This window comes from Dipodomys merriami, unplaced genomic scaffold (assembly GCF_024711535.1).
Source record: "Dipodomys merriami isolate MVZ:Mamm:240054 unplaced genomic scaffold, mDipMer1.0.p SCAF_14, whole genome shotgun sequence".
Lineage (NCBI taxonomy): Eukaryota > Metazoa > Chordata > Mammalia > Rodentia > Heteromyidae > Dipodomys > Dipodomys merriami.
In genome coordinates this window covers 3,304,696-3,329,739 of record NW_027202715.1, presented here as the reverse complement: position 1 = coordinate 3,329,739, position 25,044 = coordinate 3,304,696, and the positions used below count along the sequence as shown (strand labels likewise).

The following is a 25,044-nucleotide window of genomic DNA, read 5'->3' as shown; positions in this document are numbered from 1 at the left end:
GTACTGGTTAAAAATGTAGCTTCCTGGACAGATGCTGGTGGCTTACTTCTGTAATCCTAGTTACTCAGGAGTCTGAGACCTGAGGATCTCGGTTCAAAGCTAGCCCGGGCAGGAAAGTTCATGAGACTCTTATCTCCAGTAAACCACCAGAAAAGTGGTAGAGTGCTTGCCTTGAGCTGAAGAGCAGGACAGCGCCCAAGCCCACAGTTCAAGCCCCATGACTGACAAAAAAAAAAAAAAAAAGTAGCTTCCTGGATACTAGCAGAAATTCTGCTTCAGGAAACCTGGGGTGGGGCCCTAGAATCTGCATTTTTGACATATTCTTCAGCACATCTCATGAAGACAGTCCATGAGCCACTCTTTAGGAAATGCCATCTGAAATCAGGAGCAACAGCAGTGACATTTGCTCTCGCTATGCTCCTGGGATTCACCAGAGACACCTTCACCCAGCTTCTTCCAGGTGGTATCTCTGCTGGTGTGTTCTGCCATTTGTGTTCGTGAGCTATGCTGTACTTACAGGTTTCGTTCTGGGTCCCTAGATTGGGATGTCAGTCTGGTCTGAGCCTGTGGCCGGCTGAGTTGCTGGTGTTGTGGCATGTTGGCCACCAGAAGGGTAAAGGCTGTCCCTTTCTGGGTCCAGCTGGCCCTAGGGACTGAAATGGGATCCCCCTTAAATTGTGCCAGCTGAAAGTCCCCACCCCCTTGGTGTTGGCCTGAGTAGCCCCCATGACATTTGTGTCCCCTGTGGTATCTCCAAGTGAGACTTTCCTGTTAAGGATCTGGGTGGAGTGCAGGGAAGAGAAGGGAGGGCAAGGCAGCCATGGAAGGAGGGGAGCAGGAGGAGGCTCTGTGCTACACTGAAACATCAGGACTCTAGGAAGCATTTAAGGAGGCTGTGTGCAAACTCATGTTTGCTTCTAGAGGATAAAACAGGCCGGTTTCTGGTAACAGAAATGATGTCCTGAATCTAAGTGATTAAACTCCTCTGACTTCTGCGATGAATGGAGGAGCAGGCTGGGCTCCCTCCTGTGTGCTAAGGCTTTTGCTGGGCCACTTTCATCCATGATGAAGAAAGGGGACTTAGTCGCACAACCCTGGCCAGTCACTCTGCCCTCCCACCCACTTTCCCAGAGGGGCTTGGAGCACTGCATCAGGAGTGGGGATGGAGGTTGGAAGGTGGCCTTATCCCATAGGAGAGGCCCCTGCTTTTCTTCTACTGCTTGCTCTTGTCCCTTGTTATCATACCCTTGTCAGAAGCTGTGCTGAAATCCTAGAGGTGAGTGGCTGACCCCATTCTCTGCTGAGACAGGGCAAGAGAAGAAGGGGTGTGACCAGCTCCTGCCCCCATCTCTGTGCTTACTTCTCTCTGACCAGCTTTGGTTAGTGGACAAGTGCCTGATCCCATGGGTGCCAAAAGGGTGGTGACAGGAAAAGATGGGCACTTTGCACCTCTTGAGTGCCTCTCGGAAGAGGCTCTTTGTCACCTGCCTATGGCTAGACAGATCTTCCCCAGGACCATTGGGGAAATCAAGGCATAAAAGATTTGTTAGGGCTTTGTTTTTGAGCATTAGGTATACCTGTGTGTGTGACTGGTGCTCAGACCTCAGCATCTTCAGGCAGCTTGGTCTTCACACCCCTCTAGGCTGCTTCCTTTGAAACACAGCTTTTGGGTGCTTTGTCCCTTAGTGAATGCTAGTATGCCACCCTATACCTCTCCATCTAACCCCACAGCATTAAGTCCAGTGGAGCAAATCCCTCCTATTGCTAGCTGAGGCTCCACTCATCTGCACCCACATTTTTGGACTCTATAGTGGGGACATTTCTAGACACTCCCCAATACCATCTCTACTTCCTGGGCTGTATCAGCAGCAGCAGGGTCCCATCTGCTCCCCGATTTTCTCTTCCCTCTCTTTCCCCTCCCCCTTGCTGCTGCCCTGGGAGGAGCTATTTATAGGGGCTGCTTCCTGGGATGTTTTACTTGGGGCTGGTTACCATGAAGGAAATGTCACCAAAACAGTGGGCAAAGACTGCAGGCACCCGGAGCCCTGCTGGGGGCATGGAGAACTCAGTGACTGACCCTGTGCTGGCCCTTCAAAGTGGACATAGTGTGTACTGGCAGAGTCTTGCCTTCTTGGGGCTTGCTAGTGACCCCATGGGGATTTTCTTCATCAAAGCTGCTTTGGAGCTTGAATTGTGGGGCATGTTTTGGTGCCTCTTGCTTTTCCCTCCTTGGGTGGGACTTCTCTTGTCTTGAAATCCAAAGGACAAAATGGGCTCCAGTCTTATATTGCCTGATTGGAACTGCTCAAGTTAGGGCTGAAAAGGAGGGAGGGGTTTGTTAAGAGTCAGAGCCTTGGGGATTTAGATGAGCATATTTCAGGCCCTGTTCCCTTGTGTTCATAGGCTTATTTACTCCCCAGATGTACATGTGTGAAGGAATTTGAAGCCATGGTCCCTGCCCTTACGTGGTGAGATTCAGAGGAAAGGATGTGGTGTCACAGTGTCAAGGGACAGTCAATGAGATTGTGGCTTGAGATTCCTAATGGTCACTGCCCAAGGCCCCAGGCTGTTTATAAGTAGCTAGGGAAGGTGGATTATGACACCAAATCCCTTTGCTGCCCTTGTTTCTGCTTCTCCAAGGAGGCTAGATGGGGCTTCTGCTGTTTGGGAAGGAGGTAGAGGTACTCAGTCAGGCAGTTAGATGAGACCACCCTATATCAAGTGTTTGAAGACCAAGGGGCTGCTGGAATCTTCTAATGATTCATGTTGGAATCACAGGCAACGATCTGCAAGATAGTTTTGAAGAGGAAAGGGTATCTGAGATTAGAACTCAAGGAGAGCCCTCATAGCCAGAGGGTGATGGTGTATTCTTGACCCCTTACAGAGCTTATATGTTTAGGTGGCAGCAGAATTCTTACTAGAAGTTAGTGCTGACATTGTGATTTTAGAGAAATGCCAGTAAATCGGGGGGGTGGGGTGGGGTGGGGAGATAGGGAATGGGTGGCTACTTTTCCCTGAGCCTCCATTGTGAGGAAAGGAAAGGGATGTGCATTTGCTGTAGCTTCTCCCTTGGGGCTGGAGAGGAGAGGTGGTTGTAGGGCTTGGTGTGTCTCTTTTCTGTATACTGTCGCTACTGACTTACTGTATCTGCTTCCTCTTTCCTGCTTCCCTTATTGTATCTGGTCACTCCTGGCCACATTACCTGTAAAATCACAGTATCCTGGGCTAAGTCTTGAAGCACTTTGGCAGAGCTGTAAGAGGCAAAGTTTCTAGTGTTCCTTGTTTCCCAGGTCCTGGCCCTGCCCTTGACGAGCTATTGGGAAAGGCCGAGAACAGGGCTTGGAGTGTTGGATCAGATCCCTCGTAAGGCTGCTTCTGGTTTCTGCTCCTGTTGCCACCTCTGTTCTTGAGGGTGAAAAACTTTCAGAGGGCTGTGGTTGGAGTTAGGTTGAAGGCCAGCAGGGTGGGTCTCCATGGCAGTAGCTCACTAGCAGGCAGGAACTCACTAGCAGGCAGGAAGTGGCCCTGTGCAAAGCGGGAAGTGGCTCTTGTCAAACAGGAAGAGGGGGCTGGGCTGTGGGAAGGGGCAGGGAGGAGCCTCTTAGAAAGGTGGGTGAGAGGAAAGTCAGTCTGGGAAGGTCCAGACTGCTCCCTAGTAGTCACTGTAAAGAGTAGTGTCTCTGGAGAGAGGCTGCTTTTGTGGCTGCCATGTTATCACCTTGGGATGCCAAGCCAGAGTTCATCCCCAACAGCATAGAACAAGTCAGATCAATGGCCTTGTCATTTTTTGGGGTTGGGATGCTATGTTTAGGTGGGATGCCCTTGCACTTTGAAAGATACTTTACAAATTATTACTCATAGATAGGTGTAGTGGTTCAAGACTGTAACCTAGCTACTTTGGAGATAGAGACCAGGCAGATTATGGTTCAAGGCCAGCCAGACAAAATAAGTAAGCCAGCACTTCTCAATCAATAAGACTTGCATGATAGTGAGCGCCTGAGTCCTCTGCTACAGGGGAGAGTATAAGTTAGAGTGTTTTTATCTGGGGCAAATGTGAGACCCTCCCTGAAATAATAACTAAGCAAAAAGGGGCTTGAGTGTAGCTGAAGTGGCAGAATGTAACCATGGGGCCCTAAATTCAAAACCCAATACTGTCTGTCACACACACGAGAAAATCACTACTTGTTTCTGCTGGGATGGAGCACTCCCTTTTTGATCACTCATGGCCAGTCCTGTCCTGATTACAAGACAATAGGTTTGGGAGAAAAAGACAGGACACAATAGTTGGAGAACTGGTAGTCGGAGAGCTGGAGTGATGGCTGGGCTGTGCATTGTGTGGCAAAAAGAGTCTGGGAGAGTGTGGTAGGCAGAAACCACATGGCTCATTGAGCAGAGAGTTTCAGGATGGCAAGGCGCCACTGCTAGTGAGGCCAAGGAAGGGGAGGGACCCGTGGGCAGCAGTACTCCTGAGGCAGTCCTTTCTCTGAGGAGGCCCTGTTGCTGGCGTTTAGGCTAAAAACAGGACTAGGTCTCATCCCAGGATGGTGACAGAGGACCTCATGGGAAGTCCCAAGAACAGATCAGAAGGCTTAATTGATATGTTTCAGGCTACTTGTTTGCCCAAGCAGAGGGGAGAATGGGTCCTGTTCTCTCATTATCTCTGATGATAGCTGTGGCCTCGTGTCCAACCTGGGAGATTTTGTCCTTGTTATCACTGGGCCCTTGCAAAGGGTTCTTTTATATGCAAGGTGTTATATAGAGGCACTATGCTAAGTAATCTACCCACATTACCTCGTTTAAATCTCAGGAATTTCTACCTTTGTTTAGAAGTAGGAAACTGCTTCCCAAGATACACTTGCACTGCTCACTTGCCTTCTTGAGGTCCTAATCAAATGATACCTTCTTACTGCAGCTGCCCTTGACCATTTTATTTTATTTTATTTATTTATTTTGCGTCCGGTCGTGGGGCCTGAACTCTGGGCCTGAGCGCTGTCCCTCAGCTCTTCAGCTCAAGGCTAGCGCTCTACTACTTCAGCCACAGCGCCACTTCCGACTTTTTTCTTTTTGCTTATGTGGTGCTGAGGAATCGAACCCAGGGCCTCAGGCATGCAAAGCAAGCATCTACCACTGAGCCACCTTCCCAACTCCACCAGTTTATTTTTTAACTTACACTTTCTCCTTTCTCTGCTTTATTGTATTGAACAGTGCTTGCTATGATATCTGACTGCCATTGAATTTCTTACTGTCTATCTCCCCCTCTCCTAAAATGTAAGCTCCACAAACAGGGATTTTTGACCGTTTTGTTCGCTGCTGTTTCCCAGTATGTAGAACAATGCCTGTCACATGGTTGGTCTCAATAAATAGTTTTATGAAGGCATGAATAAGAATCAGGTGTGTTTAATAACTTGCGGGAGGTGGCAGTTCTGGACTCAGTCCAGGGATGTCTGACCCCAAAGTCGATGTATGGCTAGAATCAGAGGGAGAACCAAGGCTCAGTCCTGGAGTTGAGAGATGTGGGTGTCACTTAGACTGTAGGACTTGACTGCTTAGAGTTGGGCTTGAACTAAGTGGTTGACATGAACACTCTAGATCCTGAGTAGCTCCTCTGAGGGCTGGGAGCTGAATCTGTGTTTCCTCTCCACTCTGAGTCATGGGTAAAGCCAGAGCACCCTTCCTTATTTTTAGTGCTACTGCTGTTGTAGGGCTGTAACCATTAGCCAATAAGAGACTTAAGAGAGGAGATAAACATTAATCTTCTGGGCCTTCCCTCAGCTGCCACCTCCGCATTGCAAGATGCTGTTCTCCCACACCTGCCTGGCAACCAAGCCCAAGAATTGTAGGTCAAGGGTGGTGAGGTGAGTGGTCAAAGACAAGGATCTATGTGATCAGAGATGAATCTATGTCTTGGGGGCTCTTTACCAAGTCCAGGACCGGGTGGGAAGTAAGGTTGCCCTGACATACGGACAGACCTGGAAGAAGCAAACTCCTTCCCTTATGCCACCAAGCTTTATGTCTTAGCTTACGGAGAGTTGGAACTTACCTGTAGTTCTCCTAGCTACATCCTGGTCAGTGGTCATGCTGAACCTAAGAAAGGGAAGCAAAGTCTGACCCAGATCTTTGGGCAGCTGGGATGGATTAGCTGGGCAGCAGGAACTAATCTCTGCCTGTTCTCACCTCCTCCCATTGCTATTGCTAGAGGAAAAGTTTGGGACAAAGCTGGGGATAGTTAGTGAAACTTTTGAGTGTGAATTCCTTGTAGTGTATAATCCGTACATTATCTCAGACTGACAAGTTGAGGTTGGAATTCCAGGGCCGTGCCTTTCCTGCTATTGAACCTTGACAAGTTGTCTTCCCTAGGCCTGTTTCATCATCTGTAAAATGGGGCAATTGCAGCACTTACCTTGTAGGATCATTGCAAGAGCTCTTCAATGTTTTGGGTAGAGGCAGGGTGGAGAGAAAACCCTCCCAAGAGAAGTGTTGGGTTGCAACTAGACTCTTGTTCTCCTAAATCTCAAGGCTTCACTCTCACTTTCCTTAATTTGGACATCATGGCACAGTGCTGGAGAAAGGGTACCAGGCCCCAAACATCTGCATCCACTTCCTATCTATGTTACCATCAGCAGTTAAGCCTCATTTTCCTTATTTGTAGGGTAATACAGCTAATCAGATCTCTTCTTCACAGACTTCACAGAGCTTCTGTAAGAATAAATTACAGTAATCCTTGCCTTCTGCCTGACTTGTAAATGCCTAGTAAGTAGTAGTTCTTACTGCTACTGTTGCTCTTGTTAAGCACTTACTGAGCCCCTGTTGATGGAAAGAACTCTAGGAAGTACTAACTTAGAAAGTCTCCACACCGAAAGAACTTGTGACTGAAAGGTAGCTGTTGTGATATATGATGGGCAAAGCCCAGTGGTGGGCGATGGGAGGAGGTCATGGTCAAAGAAGGAAGAAACCACCCTCTGCCGAGAGGAGCAGGGAAAGCTTTATGAAAATGTGACTTTGGCAGTATTCCAGCAGGTGCAGTTAGAAAGGCAGAATAGGTCCTACTCTCTCTGAGCAGCATTTTCTCTTAATTCCTAGAGCTCTGCCTTCCTGTGGAAGGGATTGACCTCTGCAGCTCACTTGGATATGAAGACTCTTCAGTTTCTAGTCATTTCTTCAAACAGTAACCCTAGGGTCTGAGTGCAAAGAAGTCAGAACTCACAGCAGTGACTGGTTAGGATACTGCTAGGGAGAAGCAGGATTTGTAGCCTGGATTCTCTTTCTGTAAAATGGATGTCATAGAAGGGCCAATGACAAGAGACAATGGCTATGTAGTATAGAAGTGAATCTTCAGTAGATGTTAACTGTATTTCAAGTTATCATTATCTTGATGATCAAGATCTTCATTGTCAGCATCATTATATATTAGGGTTGCCAAGAGGACTATGTAAGAGAATAGATGCAGAACTCCTAGCATAGTGCCTGGTCATATACAAAGCTCAATACAATTTAGCTATGGCGCTAATCCCCTTTATTCTCAATTTTGCTTCCCAGAATTTCAGTTACCTGTGTCAGCCACAATCCATACTTCAGGAAGTCTAGAAATAAGCAATAATAAGTTACTGAAGTTACAAATTGTATGCTAAGTAACATGATGAAAATTTTCAACCTCCTGCTTCATCCCACCCAAGATGTAAACTGTTGCTGTATCTAATGTATCCATGCTGTATAAGCTACCTACCTGTCTATTAGTCACTCAGTAGCCTTCTTGGTTGTCAAATTGATGGGCTCACAGTATCACAATGCTTTTTTTTTTTTTTTTTGGGGGGGGGGGTCCGGTCGTGGGGCCTGAACTCTTGGCCTGGGTGCTGTCCCTCAGCTCTTCAGCTCAAGGCTAGCACTCTACCACTTGAGCCACACCACCACTTCCGGCTTTTTTTTTCTGCTTATGTGGTGCTGAGGAATCGAACCCAGGGCCTTAAGCATGCAAGGCGAGCGCTCTACCACTGAGCCACCTTCCCAGCCCCTCACAATGCTTTTATATAGGGTTGGATATTAGCTGGAGTTTCAAGTATGCAAATGGGGTCTTAGAATGTATCCCTTTCAGATAAGTTAGTGCTTCTAATAAGAAAGAGGTGCTTAGCCAGGTGGCAGTAGCTCATACTTGTAACTAACTACTCAGAAGGTTGAGATTTGAAGGTGGTGGTTTGAAGCCAACCCAGGCAGAAAAGTCCAGGAGACTCTTATCTCCAGTTAACAAGTAAAACTCTGGAAATGCAGCTGTGACTTGCATGTCAGCCTTGAGTGAAAAGCTAAGTGATTACAGTGTCATGGTCCTTTACTTTTCAAGTCCCAATACCGGCCCAAAAAAGAAAAGAAAAAGAAAAGGAAAATGGTTTTCAGCACTCTGATCCTATTAAAGCACTGATAGAGGAGATAGTGCACCAGAGTTTGAGCTGAAGTCATGGATTTGAATTTGGGTCTACCACTTATTGACTTGGGGTGTAAGTCCTCAAGTTATTTCCTTGTGTGGGAAAAGTGTTCATAATAACTGTTTCCAGGGGCTGGGAAGGTGGCTCAGTGGTAGAGTGCTTGCCTTGCATGCATGAGGCCCTGGGTTCGATTCCTCAGCACCACATAAGCAGAAAAAGCCAGAAGTGGCGCTGTGGCTCAAGTGGTAGAGTGCTAGCCTTGAGCTGAAGAGCTGAGGGACAGCGCCCAGGCCCAGAGCTCAGGCCCCATGACTGGCAAAAAAATAAAAATAAAAAATAACTGTTTCCAGAATTCTAGTGATTTGCTGAATTACTTTAGCCAAAATTGCCCAAAGTGCATAGTTTGTGCTTAAGAACTGAAGGAATATGAATATCCATGTGATCACAGATAAAATGGATAGTTGATGACTTTTCTTTTTTTCTGTTTACTTCTAGATCACCAGAAATTAGAGCGTGAGGCCCGGATATGCCGACTTCTGAAACATCCAAACATTGGTAAGTGCCCTGCATAGAGTATTCTGTTGGTTATTTTGTGGAAGGCAGCTTTTATAGGTGAAGTTACCTCAGTTCATAAGCCTTCACCTGATTTCTTGTTTTGCAGTATAGTAGCTATGTTGTAGAACTGTAGAATTTTCTTATTTACAAACCTGAATAACCCCACTGCTGCAGTGCTATGTCAGGGCAGGGATGTGAGGCATTTGAATAGAATTCAGACTCCCTACTTCCCTTTCTCCTTCCATCTTCAGTCTGACATCCAGGACCCTCAGTGTATGAGGTTCTGGGCATCCAGCCTACCAGTGTCCCTCACCAGGGGCCATCCACAGCCTTCATGAGAGGCGCAGGATTTTGTTTTTCGACCTGAAAGAGTTTTGTCCCTGTTGCAGTGTCCTGAACACTCTGGGGGTTTCCATGGCGCTCCTGTTTGTATTCTCCAGAGCCAGGAAAGCAAGCTGCCTGCCTGCCTGCCTGACTTCTCTGGGGAAGGGATAGCAGGAGCTGCTTGGATAGGGAAGAAGAAAAAAATCTAGAGGATTTCTCCCCACTCCCACCCTGACTGGGGGGACAAGAGCACATTGTTAGTTGTTCTAAAGCCTGAGGAGGTTTGCCTGCCACAACCCACTCTGGCTCAGTTTTACATTGTTCAGCTGAAATAGTCTTTGCCAAAAGTGTTGGCCCTGATTTGGTGCTCCTTACAGAAGGGACAGAAACTGGGCTGGCTGCAGTGTTTGAGCAGAACCCCCAGTGTTGACTTGAGGCAGAGCAGGAACCATCTCCTAGGTTTTCCTGAAAGCCCTGAGTCATCACAAAAGACAACACGTGTTCTGTGCTCCTCAGGCATGGCCTAAATATCAGGGCTCCCACAGTGCCCCGGAGGCCGCCTGTTCTGCTCAGTTGGTGGCCAGGACTGTGAGGCAACTTGCTGAAGCTTGATGCTGCCCCCGGAGCTTCCCAGCCTCTGGCTCCCCAGGTCTCAGAAGGCTCAGTGTGAGCTCTTCGGTGGAAGAGCTAAGGTTGTACTCTAGCCCACAGGGAGGGGAGCAACACTGAGGTAACCAGAACTCCAACCATGCAGGGCTTTATAGATTGCAATCAGCAGCTTGGATTACACCCGAAGCAGATTGGCATAGCCAGTGCCTGGCTCTACACAGTGCAGTGTGTTCCATGGAGCCAGCACCTCCAAGTCTGCAAGTCCTGGTCTTAAAGCTGCTTAAAGCTGCTAGAGTTCCTGGTGATTTCTGATGTTTAGACCTTTCACCTAAGAACTTACCTTAGGTAGGAGAAGGCCAGTAAAGAAAAACACCTAGAACATTAGTAACAAATTCAGATGTATTTTGTTTGGCTGGCACAGTGGTCTAAAAATGTTTTTTTTTTATTATTATTTGCCAGTATTTAAAAATGAGATTTCAGAGCTGGATGCTCATATGCATCTATAATCCTAGCTACTGAGGAGGCTGAGATTTGCAGTATTAAGGTTCAAGGCTAGATCAGGCAAAAAAGTCCATGAGACTACCTCTCCAATTAACTAGTAAAAATCTGATCTGGAAGTAGTAGAACTCTAAATGAGCAAGCAAGTCTAGTGAGCATGAGGCCTTGAGTTCAAGCTTTGAAACTGCCAAAAATTTTATTATTTTTTAAAAACTCTGTTTCTCAGCTTTTCGAACCAGATGGTTTGGCTCTAAAACCACACACCGGCTTAGAAGCTTTTTGGTGTTCCAGTCCCAGCTCTCAAGTCCAAGGACAATAACTTCCTTTCCTTTGTGCCTCTTGTAGCCAACTCATACAACAGTTATGCATTGTCCTTCTAAGGAGATCTAAGGGGTAGAGTCGGGGTTGATAATAGAGGCTGACCTACCTCTGCATCACATGAGTAATGGGGGAGGTTGACCACAGAAGGGTCAGGGTATAATAATCATAATTGAGAAACGAATGGGAAGGGCAAAAGTGAAATGCTAGCAGAAAGATATCTTAGCCATCTTTTTATGTCTTTCTAGAGCTAAGCAAATACTTGGTGTGACCTCTTAGACTTACTCAGTTTGCTAGGTCTTTCCTTCCAGCTCAGAATATAGACAAATCTCTGTGCTATTAGTTAGGCAGCAGGTCCTGAGAAAAACAGACATGGCACGATCAGTTTGTCAGCATCAGAACTGTGTTTCTGTTTCATGTCTGCTCCCAGGTACTGAGCAAACTTGGTCGGTGGACCAATTCTGTAGTCTAGGGCAGGCAAAGGGATGGGTAAGTCAGAACTGTGTTCTGGGAGCACAAGCTGGCTTCTGGTGGAAATCAAGACTCTTGAAGCTGTGGCCAAGCTGTGGGGTCCAGGACGCAGGAGTTGCCTTGGATGAGGGTTTGTGCTCCTAATTTGATATTCTTCCCCCTCTCCATGGCTGTGTCTTTCAAAGCGGTGGCCCTTTTGACTCTGACCTTTTAAACTCTATCCCAAAGGGAAACAGGCAGACTAGCCCCAGAATGGTTTATAGATGAGGAAGCTAAGAGATCATCAGTCTCAGGCTGCTGTCAGACTCGGAGCCTCTTGAATTCATAAGGGATATTTGGTACAAGGTTTAAGGCACCCCTAGTTCTATCTCTAGTATCTATTCTGTGCAGAATTAAGATCCTACTGGAAGAGTGAACCCTAATGTAAACCATGGACTTTGGGTAATGATGTGTCAGTGTAGGCTTATTGATAATAAAAGATGTACCACTGTGGTGTGGGATGTTGATTGTAGGGCAGGTATGCATGTGTGGGGAGGGTAGTATATGGAAAGTCTCTGTCCCTTCTGTGCAATTTTGCTGCAAACCCAAAACTGTTGTAAAGAAATTATTTTAATTAAAAACAAACAAACAGTCTGTTAGGTGTAAGGTACACTGTTAAAGTCAAACACCCCTGGGATAGTGGCCAGTGGTGAGGAGAGGCATGGAGTGGAGGAGCTGTGTAGAGCTGGTAGTCTGAAGTCTGAATGGAGTACTTTCTACCTATGATCTGCTTGCTCTCTGCTCTAAATTCCTCTAATGAATAGACTCTGTCTTCCTCCATGCTGAGCTGCCCCAGCAGTTTCGATCACAGTCTAGCATTGTGGTTTAAAGCAGCACTTCTTGAACTTTTATGTGCTGATGAATCAGACTGGGATAGTATCAAAACACAAATCCTGATTCAGTAGGTCTGGGGGAAGGGCTGAGATTCTTCATGTCTCACAGTCTCCAGGTGATGTTAATGCCACTAGTTTGTGGTTGGTACTGGAGAAGCCCAGGTTTGCGGCTTTGCGGTTATGCTCACTGGGTTGGATTTGGGATTTTGTAGTTAAAAGTTGTGACCTTTAGCAAGTGACTTAACCATGTGCGCCTGTCTCTGTTGTCACCTGAGTCCCTTCCTGGAGCTGCTAGGGTTCAGCAAGCAAAGGAGTCTAGGAAATGAAAATGATGAAAATGAAAATGGAGAGTCTATAACACTAAACCCCCAGCCTGAACTCAGTTCATAAATTATTCAACACAGACTACCATCTACCTTGGGCCCAGGGCCCATTCAGCTAACAGTAAATGTAGCAAAACCAATTGCTAAGAAAAATGAAACACTGAATCATGACCTAGCTTTTCCCAAATCCTTGCCTCTAGGTGAGGAGTTCTGCCACAGCTGGCCCTTGGGGTTTAGGCCAGTCCACCTCAATAAGCCCTTTTAGCAACAGGCCTCTTTCCCACTGTTTCAGTGCTGTGGACAGTTTTTTATTGGGGACACTTTCTCAGTGTTTTTTTTTGTGTGTGTGTTTTAGAAAGATCTGTTAGAGGGCAGACTGTTGGGTGGGTTTTTGTTGTTGTTTTTGTGGAGTACTGTGGCTTAAACCTAGGGTCTCATAATGTGCTGGGCAAGCACTGTACTACTCAGCTATGCCTCCAGCACTGTTGGGGTTTTTAAAGAATTAGAAATAGCCACAACATTTATACTGTGGACTTCTTAGGCCTGAAGGTGTGAAATATCAAGAAAAAGTATTTAGGTGTTTTTAGCCTGTCCTTTTTCCACTGATTTTTTTTTTTTTTTTGGTCGGTCTCGGAGCTTGAACTCTGGGCCTGGGCACTGTCCCTCAGCTCTTCAGCTCAAGGCAAGTGCTCTACCACTTGCGCCACAGTACCACTTCTGGTTTTCTGAGTGATTTATTGGGGATAAGAGCCTTATGGACTTTCCTGCCTGGGCTGGCTTTGAACCGTGATCCTCAGATCTCAGCCTCCTGAGTAACAAGGATTACAGGTGTGAGCTACTGGCACCCAGCTTCCACTGATTTTAAAAGAGTAGTAATAAGGTTTATTCTGAATTGCAGTAGTATTTTATATTTCTTTTCCTATACCATCTTTTCTATGGACTTGGTCCAGGCCTCCCTGCCTTGTCATTACTATGGAATGGGCTGAGGGAAGATTGAGATTATTTTATTCCACACTTCTGTAGCAACCTTTACTTCTACTTTATAGCTTGTGATATAGTTGTGCTTAGTTGCATATTTGTACAATTGCTGTTTAACGCCTGACTTCAGTACTAGCTTCAAGCCTTGAAGCTTCTTGGTGGCAGAGCCAAACTCTTCTTCTTTACAGCCATATAAACAGCCCACTCCAGTGAAGTTGCCCTAATGGACACCGTCAAGCCAATCAGAGTGAACTCTGGTTGCTTAATGGATAGAGTCATTCCCTAGTCATTTTATGATAGAAGAATATTGATGTTAGTTTCTCTTCAAGTTCTCGTTATGCTGCTTAGTATAAATTGGACTTTGTTTGTTTGTTTGTTTCTCTCTCTTCTTTGGTAGTTTGAAGTCAGACCTCACATTTGATAGGCTGGCTAAGTCAAACTTTTCAGCTACCCTCTCCCTTTTTTTTTTTCTTTTGCTGGAACTAGGGCTTTGGAGTCAGGGATCTTATACTCACTCAGCTTGCTTGTTCATGGCTGATGTTCTACCCCTTGAGTCCTACTTCCAACCTAGCATTTTGCTGATTAGTTGAAGATGGGATCTTGCAGACTTTTCTGCCCAGGTTATCCTTGAACAGTGATCTTCCAGGTTTTAGCCTTCTAAGTAGCTGGGATCGCAGTTGTGAGCCATGGGCACCTGTGTCTACAAGACTCCACATTGGAGCAGCTTAAGTAACTAGTATCCAATAAAATAATGCCTGTGGTCCAATGCTTGGCATATAGCAACAGCTCAAATAAATTTTAGTAATTACAATTTTGATAATTGTCATCAAGAATCTACCTATTGGTGCTTAGAAGGCACAATCAGATTTATCTTCTTGTCCTTAGTACCCTGTAAATTTATAAATTGGAATGAAAAAGCTAGCATTCTTATCCAATACCCCTCCCCCCTTGTCTTGGCATGTTGGGCGCCTTGCTCTGGGCATGTGTCAGAGGCATCAGGGCTGGGTGGCCTGGAAGGATTAGTCTTACTTTGCTGCTCTTCTAATCCTCTCCCACCTGGGCTCTGTGTGTGGCCTTCCTGAAGAAGGGCAAGCGCCAGTGATTCTGTGTCTGGGCAGAGGCCTGAGTATCTGCGCCTCTGGCCCTGTTCTCAAGCCTGCAGTGCTGCTGGGGTAAACCTAGTGAAAGGGATGTCCATGTGAGGCAAGGCTCAAGGCCAAGCCTGGCAAGGTAGGGCACCTGGGCTCCCCTGGGAGTAGCTGTTAGCAGCCTCCTGATATCCTGTTGGATCACCATCCTGCTGCTGTTAGTCAGCTCTCTAATGAAGCTGGTCTGGCTTCTGGGACAGCCAATTTCTAGGGGATTATTTGTATTACACACTTTAATGCTTTTTAATAGCAAATTTTTAATTAAATGGAAAGTCCTTTTGGAAGTAAGGGAGCAGCTACAGCAGGACTCAGCATGAGGCACCCACTGAGACCAGAGAAACTGAGTGAAGAGGGAGGTAGCAGGGCTTTGGGGAGCTCATTGAGCATGCCAGCCTAGGGGGGCGGGAGAGCAGCAGGGATCTGGCTGTAGCTCCTTCCCTCTATCCTAAAAGCCCTTCCTGTCATTTGTAGGCTGAGGAGTAGGATTGAAAAACCAGATGGGATCAAATCAGGTAGGCAATATGATGTGTAGATGGTCCTTAGGCCTTGGATCCAGTCCTGGCAGCCCTCTCAAGTCCTCATTTGTCACGTGAGGAGAACAAGGGGGCTGTGGTGATGGCTCATTGCCTTGTGGCCCCCACATCATGTATTTTGCATTCTCGCTGATCTTGCTGCTGCAGTGTGGCAGGGATATAGGGAAGTACCTTAGCTCTTAGGAAATGCTCTGGCACTAGAACAGGGAGCAGCCAAGGAAGAGATACTGTGATTTCTTTGTATCTGAATACTTTACCAGTTGGTTTGGTGTCAGGCCATTCCTGAAGTGCTCCCGGAGATGCTCCTGTACTGATGAGGACTGGAGCAAAGGTCAAACAGAGGGGAGCCCTTTGGAATAGAGGTTCTCCATCAGGACAGTTCAGTTAGGGGAGGGACAGGAACACTGGAGCAGGCAGCCAAAGCAAGTTGTGTTTGCATTACAATGATGCTCAGGGATTGGCATCTAACCCAGAAATGGCTTGAAGAGGAGACCTCAGAAGACATTAGGTTGGTCTTTTGCCCGAGAGCTTTGGAGGAAGAATTGGGAAGGGATTCTGCTTGCCAGCCTTCCTTGCACTTGGTGAATTACCCTACAGCCTTCTCCAGCCTCTGCCTTCCTGGACCCATCCATGATGCTGTCATAGGTACATCTGTGATCAATCTCTCCTGGGCTCCGTTGCCTTGCTACCTAGTATGTGAGCTGCTCTTCCTTTTTTATAGGATTCAGTGGAACAGACCAGCCTTTGGAGTTAGAGAAGCCTGAATTCTTTTCTTGACCTACCACTCTATAGCTCTTTGGGCAAGAGATTCTTTTTTCTTTTTTTTTTTTCTTTTTGTCGGTCGTGGAGCCTGAACTTTGGGCCTGGGCGCTGTCCCTCAGATCTTCAACTCAAGGCTAGCGCTCTACCCACTTGAGCCACACCACTTGAGCCATAGCACCACTTCTGGCTTTTTCTGCTTATGTGGTGCTGAGGAATCGAACCCAGGGCCTCATGCATGCAAGGCAAGCACTCTACCCCTGAGCCACCTTCCCAGCCCTGGCAAGAGGTCTTAAATCTCTGAGCCTCCACTGTCCTCTTCTGTAGAATGGGAATCTCATTCATCACAGAGCAGTATAATAAACTCCTTGACTAAAAATAAATAAATAAGCTCCTTGAAGGCAGGCACTACATCCCTCTGTTCCTCCTAAATGCCATCACCTAGCCTGGGGTCTAGCAGATGGCAGTGCTCAATAAATGTTTATAGAATGCGTAATGTATGTCAAGAACCTAACACAAGGCCTGGTGTATACTAAGCACTTGAAAATCATTTATCACCTTTGTATGGATGTGCATGTGGCCTCTTGGGCTCACCATTCACTATCCTGCTCCTCATCCCTTCCTATGGGGCTCTACCGTTTACCTTTTTCCACTTCCTTTCGTCCTCCTGTTCCCATATGCTCCTCAGAAGGAGCCCTGGGCTTTCCCAGCTTGTCATTCTCATGCCTCGCTTCAGCATTGCTGGGTATTTCTTAGTCTGTTTTACTGCAGTGTGTTGTCCCAGGACCACTTTCTCTAGGTCTAACCCCTCTAGGAAGATTCCTATACTTTTTTCCTCCATCTTGATTTGCATTTTAGACATGAAACTTCTAGTTCTTGCCTGAGATGGAATGTGAGCATTAGTCTCTTTCTATAGTGATTTGAGTATGTGACTTGAGAGGGGTGGTGTCAGGCATATTGTCTGTGGTGGCTTCAGGAGTGTGCCTGGTGAGGCTGACAGGATGGAGCTGGGGTGGGGTTGCTAAGGAGGACAGGATTTCCCAGTTTTCTCTCTGTTAATCTCTGTCCCATCTCCTCTCTTGCAGTACGCCTCCATGACAGTATTTCTGAAGAAGGGTTTCACTACCTCGTGTTTGACCTGTAAGTGCCACTTTCTGAGGGTGTGGGGGCATTTCCCTCCAGCTGGCTCAAGGTGAAAGCTTGGGTAAAGGTTGAACTTTTTCTGGAAATTGGGCAGGTTGCCAGCCCAAAGCCCCTCGTTTTCTCCCCAGAGCTCCACTCCCAGGATGCCATTGCATTTGCATTTCTCTTCTGCAGTCCAACTTGTGCATATGCTTTTTTCTTGATTTGTGGTGTGTTGTCCTTAGTGGAGAAATAAAATAGAGCTCTTTGCATGACCTGAAGAATTCTAAGAGATTGAGGGTAGCTTTTAACTGGGCTCCATTTGATCTCTCTTCCACTTTGGTTGTTCTTTAACATCTAACGAGTATGTCTTTATCTCCTGGAAACTCCTCTCCACTATTGTCAGGGTTGGGTTTCTGTGTCTTTGGTCTTGTTATTCTTCATGGTTAGTAGTGAGTCTGTCCTTCTTGGACAGCTAAGTGTTAGTGTTCATATTGGTCTCAAACAAAACTAACTTTTAGGGTAGGTTGGATATTTTCTTCTATCTCATAATGGCTTGATTGTTAGCTAATCTGTAGGGTGTGGAAACAAATGTCTAGAAAGAAGGGACAGCCTGTGCATGTACTGCAAGGCACCTATGTTGCTGAAGGATTGAGCATGTTCTGGGCTCTCAGATGAAGCACACTTGGGATTTCTCTTAAGAAAATGTTTTACAATGTGACTTCGTTACTGGTGGATGCTGGGGTTGGCCAAGGGACCCTTGCCTCTCTGACCACTTCTGCTGTTGGTTGCAGTGTTACAGGTGGAGAGCTGTTTGAAGACATCGTGGCTAGAGAATACTACAGTGAAGCAGATGCCAGGTGAGATGAAGGCTTTGTTGTTCCAGTGCAGCTCTGATTTAGGATCGCAGTGTGTCTTGGCCACCTTAGGAGGCCAGCATTATGTCTTATTTGAGTAGTCTTTGGGAAAGATGAGCCAACCACTTGTCTGGACCAGATTCTGTAGTGCTGAGCTGTATTCTGTGGACAATATTAGAAGTTAAAAACTTCAGCACCCACAGATCAATTTCTTTCAAAGCACATTCCAAGTCACCTCCCAAAATTGTATCTTTCCCTTGTACTATTATGTACTTTCATGGCCAAGGGCTGTCTGTATGTCTCTTGCAAATCCTAGTATGTACAAGCCACTGAGCTGAAGTCCTGGGGGTCAACAGAGAGAGAGAGCATTGTTTCTATCATGAAGGAGTAGGAACTGGGGAACCTCTTTGGAAGTTTTTAGCCTCTTGTCACGTAGTCCCTTGACTACCATGACTAGCTTCAACATGAACTCCTCTGGTTAGGGACTATTCTCCAGCCTCATACCTCAGAGGTCAGCCATCCATAGAAAACCTTGTGGCTCCTTCAAATGACACAGCAGAATTCTACCCTACCACAGCGCTCAGGTGATTGTTTAGCCTGCATTTCCCACCTCAACTTTCTCTACCATCCCTCCCCTCCTTAGTCCCTCTTCTTTCTGAGAGTGATATCCTTAGAACCTGGTTTTGATCATCCTGCCTGCAGCTTATCTAGCTTATGCGGTGGCTCAGGCTGCCTCTGGAGAGTGGGGGAGTATAGCTTGCTCACGAATTTCTCAACCCTGAGTAGCCAATGTTTGCTGATCAACTTCAGATGCTTCAGCCTCAGGAAAAATTCTCAAGTGGGGAGATGAATTCCAGTGCCAGCAGGGGAGGACCAGTCTGTAGGAAGAAGGAGGCAGTGATAGCTCAGGGAGCTTGGCGGGGAGAAGGGGAGGCGGTGCTGGGGAGGGACTATACCAGTGGGCTTGGCCTGGCTCTGCTGGGACACTTCGCACTTTTGCCATTTTTGGCCAGAAGGCTCTCCCTACTAGCCGGGCTCTGTTCTAATTATACATTTCTGTGGAGACTCGCCTCTGCAGCTCAATCTTAAAGTCCCTTTGGCCCGTTCTTGGGTTTTGTGCTATGGGATACCCTGAACTAGGATTCTGATAAGACTCCTTGGCTCTTGTAGGAGCCTTAGCACAAGAGTCTAGAGAAAGGAATCAGAAGTCCAAGCCACCCAGACTTGACCCAGATTAGATACACTGCAGACCTGCCTAACACTCCTAATGTGTTGTACTAGGTACCTAGTACTAATGACTGAGCATCTATTCTCTAGACTAGATGTTCTTTCAACATCAGAGTTACTGACCCTTAGTTTGTTGTTGTTGTGAGGGCTTCTCCTGTGCATGGCAGACACTTAGAGCCATACCTGGTCAATAGGTGCCAGCAATATCCTCTCTATTCCCCAGTGTGTGATGACCAGGAATGTCATGTCTCCAGACCTTACAACTAGTGTTCCTTGGGGGCAGACTTCCCTTCCCCAGCTGTAAATTGTCCACCCTTTCTGCCAGAGTTTGACTGTAGGGATGGCAGGAGTGTTTTCAAGGTGGACCCTGTTTTAAGAATCAGCATCTGAAAATAGGCTCGGTCAGGGGGCAAGTACTAGCGAGAGTGGGTTGGGCTAAAAAGGAGGACAAAAGAATGAATATGGTTGAAATAGATTGTTTGCATCTATGAAAACAACAATGAAACAGTTTTGGGAAACAGGGAAGGAAGAGTGATGGAGGAGGTAAGATTGATTGGAATATATTGTAAATGTGTGAAATGTAACAATGAAATCCCCCTCTGCATAACTAATGTAAGATAATTTAAAAAATGAATCAGCAGCTGAATGCAACTCTAGGTTGTCTTTTTCTGTGCAGTAATGCTCTTCTGGTACCATTTAGAATCCATTAGGTATATTGTTTCTGAAACGAATTTATGTGTTTGTTCTGTCTTCTCTAATGGTAAACTTCAGGGTGGCCACTATGCCTTATTCATCTTTACATCCTGTGTGGCAACAAGCACAACCTGATACAGTCACTCAGGATATGTTTAAATAAATGAAAGTGTACACCCATCCCAAAATCAACTTAGATTGCTTAGTTAGACTCTCCTTCCTAAGTTGTTGCCATAAGCTTTTTCTCCAAGAAAAAGTTACTATATGGAGAAAGAGAAATAAAAAAGGGAGTAGGTGGCCTCACTTTTCTTAGACATCTGGGATGCCTTCCAGTGTCTTGGAAACAAAGTGGGTTATGTTGGACCTTTGCAGTGAAAAGAAGCCATGGTGGATCACTGTTCTAGTCTCTCCTCTGCCCTTTAAAAGGTATTCACTTCCCTTTTCTGTAAAAATAAGTCTTGGTAAGGATGTGGAAAAAAGGGAACCCTTATACATTGTTGGTATTGTAAATTAGTACAGCCATTTTTGGAAAATGGTATGGATGTTCCTCAGAAACCTAAAAATAGAATTACCATATGATCTAGCAATCTCACTACTGGGTAAGTACCCAAAGGAATGGAAATCAGTATTTTGGAGAGATGTCTGTACTCCCACATTCATTGCAGCATTATTCACAGTATCCAAGACATGGAAACAACCTCTACATCTATCAACAGATGAATGGATATTTAAAAAGTGCTGTGTACTATTCAGTCTTAAAAAAGAAAACAAACAAGACAAAACGAAACAAAAACAAGAAATTCTGTCATTTACAACAACATGGATTAATCTGGAGGACTTTATGTTAAGTGAAATAAGCAAGCACAGAAAGACAAATACCATTTCACTAACATGTGGAATCTCATAGAAGTAAAGTAGAATGGTGGTTACCAGTAGCTGTGATAAGGATGAATGGGGAAAGGAAAGGTGCTGGTCAAGTTTTAGACCCAAAGAGAAAATTCTGGCACTCCATTTCACTGCAGGTGATATTAGTTAGCAATAAGGCATTTCAAAGTAGCTAAAAGGGGATTTTAATGCTCTCACCGGGAAGAAATGATAAATATTTGAGGTGAAGGATATGCTGATTATTTTGGTTTAACATCATATTTTCCCCTTACAAGTAGATACAAATGTTTTTCAAAATAAAATACAGCTTGAGAAGTTGTAAAAAACAAAATGACTTGAGCTAGATGAGGTCCAAAGGCCTCAGTAATTTTCTGAACTTGTGACCCTATGCTTTTGGTTCACAGCATGTGGTCTTAGGTGAGGTAGTTTAACATTGCATTGACTTTCCTTTTCCTTCTGCTTTATTAGCCACTGTATACATCAGATTCTGGAGAGTGTTAACCACATCCATCAGCATGACATTGTCCACCGGGACCTGAAGGTACTACCCAGGCCCCCTTCTTTGCTTCCTGCTTGTGACATATTGGCGCCACCTGGTGCCAGGCATCAGTATTGTGTGGGCCCAAAGTAGGCTCCTTTTGGGTGCCTTACAAGGTTCTCCCTGTTCCATCTGCAGCCGGAGAACTTGCTGCTTGCAAGTAAATGCAAGGGTGCTGCGGTCAAGCTGGCTGATTTTGGTCTGGCCATCGAAGTACAGGGAGAACAGCAAGCTTGGTTTGGTAAGAGTGACCCTGGCTTCCCAGAATGCAGCCCCCACCCTTCCTCTTCTTCCTGATCTGTCTTCCTCTTTCAGAAATAGAAGCCAGAACTTTAATGGTCCTGGTTTCCTCGGTGAGTGGAGGAGGGTGGGAGTGTGCAGATTGCTCCTGGCCTTCATGACTCAGTACAGTGAGTCTAGCTGTTGTCAGGATTGCATTCTTGCTGCCTCTGGGGAGGTGTTGAAGTTCCTGGTAGGCACATGGACTAGCCCTCTGATTTAGATTCCAGACACTACAAAAAACCTTCCTGTCATCTCTTGCAGCCTGTGTGCTGAGAGCTTACGTAGCAAAAGCAGCAAGACTGAAAAGGGCTTTTGGAATAAATTGTGGATGTGGGCTTACGGAAAGTAGGCTCAGTGTGCCTCTGCCCTCTCTTCTGCTACAGGTTTTGCTGGCACCCCAGGTTACTTGTCCCCTGAGGTCTTGAGGAAAGATCCCTATGGAAAACCTGTGGATATCTGGGCCTGCGGTAAGCCCATTCCACACTCCACATTTTCGGTGTTAAGGGCTCTCGGCTTCTGGTGATGGCAAGAAAGAGGCATTGCTCTTCCTTGTAGGTTCCACAAGTGCCTGCTATATGTGAGATCATGGTGTTCGTTCTTGTCCCCCTGGGAGGGCTGTTCTCATCACACCCTCTTTCCTAAGTAACTTCCTGGATTATGTTGCATCCTTCTTGGAGAGGGATTTGCCCACGCCTTAGAGGATAGATTGTGCCTAAAGAAATCTCTGATGTGACTTAGTAATGTGAAGAGTGAGGCACAGCAGGAGGGGCTGGCGGAACAGCATTATCAACTGACATCCATCTCTAACTCTGGTTTGGCCCTTGCCTTTCTGGGTGGCTCTGAGCCCTGCATGGCCTTTCTTGGTTCCTCGGGGAAGTAGGTGACTGACCCCAGTGACTTGTGTGTTCTGTCTCATAGGGGTCATCCTGTATATCCTCCTGGTGGGCTATCCTCCCTTCTGGGATGAGGATCAGCACAAGCTGTATCAGCAGATCAAAGCTGGAGCCTATGATGTAAGGATGGATTTTCTGAGAGCTAAGCAAGTACCCTGGGAAGAACAAATTTCTTATCCCTCAGGCTCTGTCCAAGGGAGCGGGTGTGTTTATTGTGTCACATGATACAGAGGATGTCAAGGGACTTTGAGGATCCAGGGATAGACATACAGGACTCAATATTGCCACCCGATGTGCAGGGAGCAACTTTTTTTTAAACTCTTTTTCCTTTTCTTGCGGGCAGGAATCATCTTGGTAGCTATAAAGTTAAATAACTCACTTAAGTCCTTTGATCTTTATTTACAAAGAAAGGAGAAGCCACAGGGTGTGCTGCATCACACAGGGAGAAGTCTGGAGTCTCCCTCCACTACAGTGGTACCTTGGGCATATAGCTGTACCCATTTTCTCCTTAGTAGAGAGATCGAGATGGAGTTGAAATAGAAAATGTTGGGAGTCCTCTTCCTGCTCTTGTCTGGTACTCTAGCATTCTAACCATGACTGTTCTGTTTTTCCTTTTCTAGTGTGTGTAAGTTTACATAGGTTCTAGGATAGGCTCAGGTTTCTCCAGCTCTCTATCCAGAAACTTTGGTTACCACAGAGTATCCCAATTATAGGATTTGGGATGAAAACAGCCTACATTTCAGGGTGTGGGTTCACATGTGTCATATCCTTCCTTCCCCTGTTCCTGCTCCTTAGTTCCCATCACCAGAATGGGACACGGTGACCCCCGAAGCCAAGAATTTGATCAACCAAATGCTGACCATAAACCCAGCAAAGCGCATCACAGCTGACCAGGCTCTCAAGCACCCGTGGGTCTGTGTAAGTGTCTTTGCCCCAGGTCTTGGGGATCAGAGGTGGCAGTTCCCCGGTGCCCTCAGTGCCTCCCTTACACTGCTTTTTATCAGCAGAGAGTCATCTGGTCCCTAACCAGAGTCAGGGAGAATGAGTGGAGGCCAAGGTCAATCAATGCCATTTGGGAACTCAGGGAATCAGAAAGGGCCAACAGTTTTTTACTTGCCTTTACCCCCATTTTACTTGCCTTTACCCCCATTTGTTGTTGTGAAAGACTGTGATTTATTTGTGGGATTTTGTTTATATGGACTTTTGTTTGTTTGTTTTTTGGGATGGTCTTGTAGCTTGAACCCAGGGCCTGGGCACTGTCCCTGAGCTCCTTTTGCTCATGGATAGCCCTCTACCACTTGAGCCACAGTGCTACTTCCAGCTTTTTCTGTGATTTATTGGAGATTAAGAGTCTCACAGACTTTACTTTCCTGCCTCAGCTGGCTTCAAACCTCAATCCTCAGATCTCAGCCTCCTGAGTAGCTATGATTACAGGCATGAGCCATTCATGCGTGGCTTGATTTAGGGGTTTGTTTTTGTTTTTTGGTTTGTTTAGGTCAGTTGTGGGGCCTGAACTCTGGGCCTGGGTTCTGTCCCTCAGCTCTTTAGCTCAAGGTTAGCACTCTACCACTTTGAGCCACTTCCAGGTTTTTCCACTTATGTGGTGCTGAGGAATCAAACCCAGGGCCTCATGCATGCAAGGCAAGCACTCTACCACTGAGCCACCTTCCCAGCCCATTGATTTAGTTTTTTTGAATGAGGACTTGGAATGGCCCTTGCAGACTGGGTAGTTGATGATAAAAAGCAGTTGGCAGAATCTAAAGTGAACTCCCAAGTTTAGAGTCTATTCAGTCTCAACTATCATATAACTCTAACAGAACTGTGACTGGGACCCAAAAAATAAAAGATGCCTTTGAGCTATTAAAACAGCATTCTGGGGTTGGAGCTGTGGCTCAGTTGGTAGAGCACTAGCCAATGAGCAAAAACATCAGATATCATGTTCAAGTACCAGTCTCCAGCCCCCCCCCCCAAAAAAAAACCCACCAAGCATCCTGAAGCTGAGTCATGAAGCTTCTGTACTGAATCCCTAGGAAAGGTGTTTGTACTATGTTTTCATACACAAGTCAGTCAAATATCTACTTTTGGACAAAGAGGGTCTAGTTAGGTATTTTGACAACCATGCTGCATTTGTTTATTTGTTCATTCTTGTGTTTACTGAATGCCTCTTTGGTGCTGGTTATTATGGGATATTGGAGATGCAAGGCACAGGCCTTGCCTGAGAGATCCGGCCAAAAAGGACTTAAACAGGCAACTGTAAAACAATGTGATGAACATAAGAAAGAACCTAATAAGTATAGGAGTTCCTGCTGTCCCTGGAGGTCTGTAGGGTCACAAAGGTTATATGGAGAAGATGACCTAGGTTTTGGTTCTTAGTGGATGAGTAAGAACTCCCTAAGCTGTTACCGCGCAGAGAGAACTAAGCATGAGCCAGAGTGAGAGGCCATGGGAAATTGTTGAGTGTAAGGAATGTTAAGTAGTTTGGTTGTCAACAAGGCTGTAACTATAGGAATGTTAAGAGAATGGGGCCAAAAAGAGTATGACATACAAATTTCTGCCTAAGGAGTTGGGTATTTTATTCTCAAAGCATGAGGAACCATTTTAAAAAGAGTATGAAGTTTGTGTTTAAGAAAGATTACTTTGGAGGCTGTGTAGAAAATAAAATTGATGAGGAGACAAGAGAAAGGCAGAAAGGGGCTGGGAAATTGACTCAGTGGTAGAGTGCTTTCCTCACATGCATTAGGCCCT

General features: G+C 46.0%; 1 protein-coding gene across 29 annotated transcripts in view; it reads left to right on the top strand.

Annotated features, from left to right (window-relative positions):
• Nucleotides 1–25,044, top strand: part of Camk2g (calcium/calmodulin dependent protein kinase II gamma) — a 58,120-nt gene that overhangs the window by 5,343 nt on the left and 27,733 nt on the right. For 28 of the 29 annotated variants that reach the window (XM_070020611.1, XM_070020597.1, XM_070020613.1 and 25 more), the window contains exons 3-10: nucleotides 8,910–8,969; nucleotides 16,888–16,942; nucleotides 17,719–17,784; nucleotides 21,055–21,127; nucleotides 21,263–21,365; nucleotides 21,790–21,873; nucleotides 22,325–22,419; nucleotides 23,095–23,217. In XM_070020611.1, coding sequence (XP_069876712.1) covers nucleotides 8,910–8,969; nucleotides 16,888–16,942; nucleotides 17,719–17,784; nucleotides 21,055–21,127; nucleotides 21,263–21,365; nucleotides 21,790–21,873; nucleotides 22,325–22,419; nucleotides 23,095–23,217 — 659 coding nt within the window. The remainder of the gene's footprint in view (nucleotides 1–8,909; nucleotides 8,970–16,887; nucleotides 16,943–17,718; nucleotides 17,785–21,054; nucleotides 21,128–21,262; nucleotides 21,366–21,789; nucleotides 21,874–22,324; nucleotides 22,420–23,094; nucleotides 23,218–25,044) is intronic. The other variant, XM_070020604.1, reaches the window with a different exon arrangement.